Source organism: Cryptotermes secundus, unplaced genomic scaffold (genome assembly GCF_002891405.2).
Source record: "Cryptotermes secundus unplaced genomic scaffold, Csec_1.0 scaffold1171, whole genome shotgun sequence".
NCBI classification, from domain to species: domain Eukaryota; kingdom Metazoa; phylum Arthropoda; class Insecta; order Blattodea; family Kalotermitidae; genus Cryptotermes; species Cryptotermes secundus.
Window position 1 is genome coordinate 307,218 of NW_019743669.1, and position 4,004 is coordinate 311,221.

Genomic DNA, 4,004 nt, shown 5'->3' on the forward strand with positions numbered 1-4,004 from the left:
GGAGGAAATTAAGAGGAAAGAGAAGGAAGAGATGGAGGAAATTAGGAGGAAAGAGAAGGAAGAGATGGAGGAAATTAGGAGGAAAGAGAAGGAAGAAAGGAAGGCGGGGAAGGAAGAAATGCTGAAATGCTGGCTCCAATACTTACAGTATTTTAATTTAAGTCTGTTGTATTTTATCTTTGTTGTACTGTGACTTACAGCATTTTAATTTAATAGAAGTCTCTGTTTTATTGTATCTGTGTGTTTCCTTGATTTTCATAATATAAACTTATATAAAAGTGTCCTCGCAAGTCTACCCTTGCCTATGGCCTCGCAAATCTTAAAGCTGCCATTGGATATTTTCACCCAAGAAATTCCCGTACGGTGCACAAGGTTCAACAATAGACAGCAAACTTAGTAGTCGCCAACCGTTTTTTTTCCTTGTTTATATCTTCTTCCACCTTTTATTAGCAAGTAATTTATTTCAACTCAAATTACATAGTTTTCTGATATAATTTATACACTAAAATACCAGAATTCTTATTACCTCCGTCTCCCTCGGGAGTTGGCTAACCAAGCTACTAGATGACAATTATATTTTAACTGGGATTGTAGCAACCCTCGTTCGTCCGGATGTTGTGCTGAGACGCATCTGACAGTAACCAAATACCAAAGGGTGCAGGAAGAGAATTGGAACAGTGATTGACCACAGTGAACGCTTGCACACTCTCGCCTCCATCGCAACGTTCGCAAGTCTGAACTCAATAGGCGGGAAGCTGTGTATCGTGGTACCGTGTACATACATGCTTATTTACCTTATTTACTAAGCTACAGCGTCCACAGTACTGCTCAGTACGGTTAAATGTGGACTGTGAAAGAAATTTTGGAGGTGCAGTAATGGCAATCCATATGAAATATAGTGTGAATTTAGGTGGAGAGCCGGGCGTAATGAGCAGTTCTATACATCATATGCCATGTCAAATACACGCTGATGGCGAAGCCAGTGTTTCAAAATATTTCAAACCGTATATCAGAAAGCAGGATGGAAATGAAGATGGTACGTACAGAAAACCACGTCTCAAAAAAAAGGTATATGTAAAACTGTACACTTAGAAAGATAAATATGTAGATTGATTGTATACATTTCAAGGATTGTGGTTACATAGGCTGAGGAACACGTCAGTATACAAACAACCACGACAAGCAGGTTATATTAGAAAAGTAGTAAAGAGTTGAAGGCGGTCCCCATTACCTCCACACGACAGCCCCAATAAAAGTCATAAGGTTGGGGTTATGGACATTTATGTCAGCTTCTTAAACGTAGGCCTGAATAAGTTTTTGAACTAAGAAAACTTCGTGGAAATAATTATACGGAATCCCGTGTTACTGTTGGTTGAATAGAAATATACGATATCAGCGAGTGAAAGTAAATGAAATGCACTGTCTTTGAAAGTTCAACGTTTTGCTTATTTGGCTGTCAATTTGGAAACTAAGGAACTTCGTAGTTTTAGCTTCCTATACAGGTTTAATACAATAATTAATATTCATATCAGTTATGTGTTTATTTAAAAATTTTACATCATTCGTTTCATCAGTATTTAAATTGAGTTTATTGACTATGAATCACTTGTTAATAAGATTGCCATTTGATAATTTCAGAAACTGTTTTCATTTGGTTTGGAGATTATTATACAAGCATCACCCAAGAAAACAGGTTTGGAGATAGCATTTATAGGAGGTTGAAGGCCATTAACATAAATATAAAGAGTAGAGGATGAAATATCAAGCCTTGTTGGATTCCTTGTTGTACTTTATCCTAACTTGAGGCAGTGTTATCATGTGTGACAGACTTTATCGCAACTTTGCCTCATGTTTGCAAGGTACAGATTAGGAGCCTGCTGCAAATCCTTCAGTCACTCAGGTAGTAGTTCACATGCTACTCATGTCATTTCAGTTTGCACATATTCAGACTTGTGGTGTGGTTGACAAACCAGTCATCTGTCACACTGCAGTTTCCTTTCAGTATCGCCCCATTAAATTTTTTAACTGCCAGTGTGAACTGAGCTGATGTGTTATATGCTAGTAAGTAAGTAAAAAAGAAAGTAAAGGTATCCCTGTAACAAGCTGTGGATGCCCATAGGGTTGTGAGATATTGAGGTTCCCACATTTTCTAGAAACCAGCTCATAGATGGCGGCAAGGTTGTCAGCCGTATGCGCTGGCCGCCCTTTACCCCCAAGAATATTCCTGGTACTCATTTTTGTTAGAGGCTGATCGACCCAGGGCTATAGTGCAACTGGAAAGATTAGGTCAGTTGAAAAAATCCAATGACCTCATTGTGCCTTGAACTCGCGACCTTCTGGCTTGTAGCATAGTGCCTCAACCAACTACGCTACTGTATGCACTCATAAATCATAAGCCTCATGTTGATACTGCTACTGTATTTCACCTGTGTGATAAGCAGTCATGACTCTCTTTTATTTTTCTCTATTGAAATGCCACATGAGGCTTACACATTGGAGCATTAAGTGTTCCTGTATAATACCTGTGTGAAATGTGGTTGCTTAAGGAAAGTGAGAAGTTTCCAGTGTAAATTTCAGATGTTACAGTTTCACACAGATGAAAACTGCCCATGCAAGTGTACATTAATTAATGCAGACAGGGTTGTTTAAGATTTGATTTGCTCTCCTCCCAAAAAGAAATACAGTATTTCACGGACTTCCAGAGAATGCACACATAAAGACTGGGACCATTTCTGGCATCTACTGTGATCTGAGTGGATTTTGTTTGTTGTTTCTTGGCATATGGGCTTGTTGACTGTTCTGTGGGTCAGATCACGTGTTGCGCAGTTGCCACAAGGAGCTTGTCTGTCTTCCTTTTGACTAGCCAAAAGATACGTGGCAGGCTCTCAGGTAACCTCCCTGTGTGATTTAAACCGTTTGCCTTCATTCCCACTTGTCCTGTAATAAAATAATTCTCTAAGTAACATCCTGTGATGAATTATCGTCCAGTGCCTAGTAAGGTCACAAAACATTCCTGCAACATGAATTTTGGTGTTTAAAACCTTAAGTATTTCGTGTTTAAGATTAAATATAGCTTCATTAGTGGATAGATTCCCCACCTCCACAGCCAAACCAAGATTATATTCAGTTGAAATGATGCATTCAGAGTTAGCACATACGTTTCTCAACTATTTTAGAGAACAGAAGTGATATAGAAGCTGAGCTATGTTTTGAAATGTGTAACAAACCTGTTTTGTGTGTGTGTGTGTGTGTGTGTGTGTGTGAAGGCGTGCCTTCCTTTTTTGTGTGTGTGTGTGTGTGTGTGTGTGTGGGTAGTTGGCCACTTTGATCTATAAACCTATTCCATATGCTTATTGCAATGCAGTGGTGCACATAATCTATGATTTGTTCTAACCCATTTTTCAGTGCTTTGTGCATCTTTCCGAGGGTACCCTTTGATGGGAAAAATTATTCCTCTACCACAAGGATATAGAGGTATTGTTGCACAAGAAAATGTTAAACCTATGACTGAAGGAGCAGAAAGGAATATCCATGTTATGCATACCTTCACATCATTTACATACTGGAACTGGGATAAGCCTCCTTGTCAGAATGATGCTCTTCTTTCAGCTTTGGATTGGGTTGATGTTTCTGAAGTGGTAATAATTGACTTTATACACTGCATAGCCACTTGTTTGTAAGGTATGCTGTTATGTCAATACTGTTTTACATTTTTTCAGCTTCATTCAACAACAGATGAAAGCAATGGATAGCTAATATTGGAATAACTGGAATTGGTGCTCCCATCTGCTGCTAACCTCAGGAATTCATGTTACTGGAATTAATCAATAGTGTTTTGTGTTCAAGAGTGTAAGATTTCTCTCTCCATCACAGTTCTGATTTGAATGAGACTTCAACTGCAGATTGCAGCGAAAAGTATGAAGTGTTACCATGTTAGTTGTTCAAATGTGAGAGAACATTGTATGGTATTTCATTTGACAATAATATACAGAAATGATAATGGA

At 38.5% G+C, this 4,004-nt stretch overlaps 1 protein-coding gene across 1 annotated transcript; it reads left to right on the plus strand.

Moving 5' to 3' along the window:
* Window positions 1–635: 635 nt before the first annotated feature.
* Window positions 636–4,004, plus strand: LOC111874241 (ribonuclease H2 subunit C). The gene is made up of 3 exons (XM_023869571.2): window positions 636–1,036; window positions 3,406–3,638; window positions 3,720–4,004. Exons 1-3 carry the CDS (start codon window positions 877–879, stop codon window positions 3,750–3,752), a joined length of 426 nt encoding a protein of 141 aa, XP_023725339.1. The 5' UTR covers window positions 636–876; the 3' UTR covers window positions 3,753–4,004.

What these genes read in the sequence shown, in the direction of transcription:
- LOC111874241 (XM_023869571.2), top strand. Translation starts at nt 877, where the DNA reads ATGGCAATCCATATGAAATATAGTGTGAATTTAGGTGGAGAGCCGGGC. An exon ending in GCAGGATGGAAATGAAGATG is followed by an intron (nt 1,037 to 3,405) that starts GTACGTACAGAA and finishes CCCATTTTTCAG; the next exon opens with TGCTTTGTGCATCTTTCCGA. An exon ending in GGGTTGATGTTTCTGAAGTG is followed by an intron (nt 3,639 to 3,719) that starts GTAATAATTGAC and finishes ACATTTTTTCAG; the next exon opens with CTTCATTCAACAACAGATGA.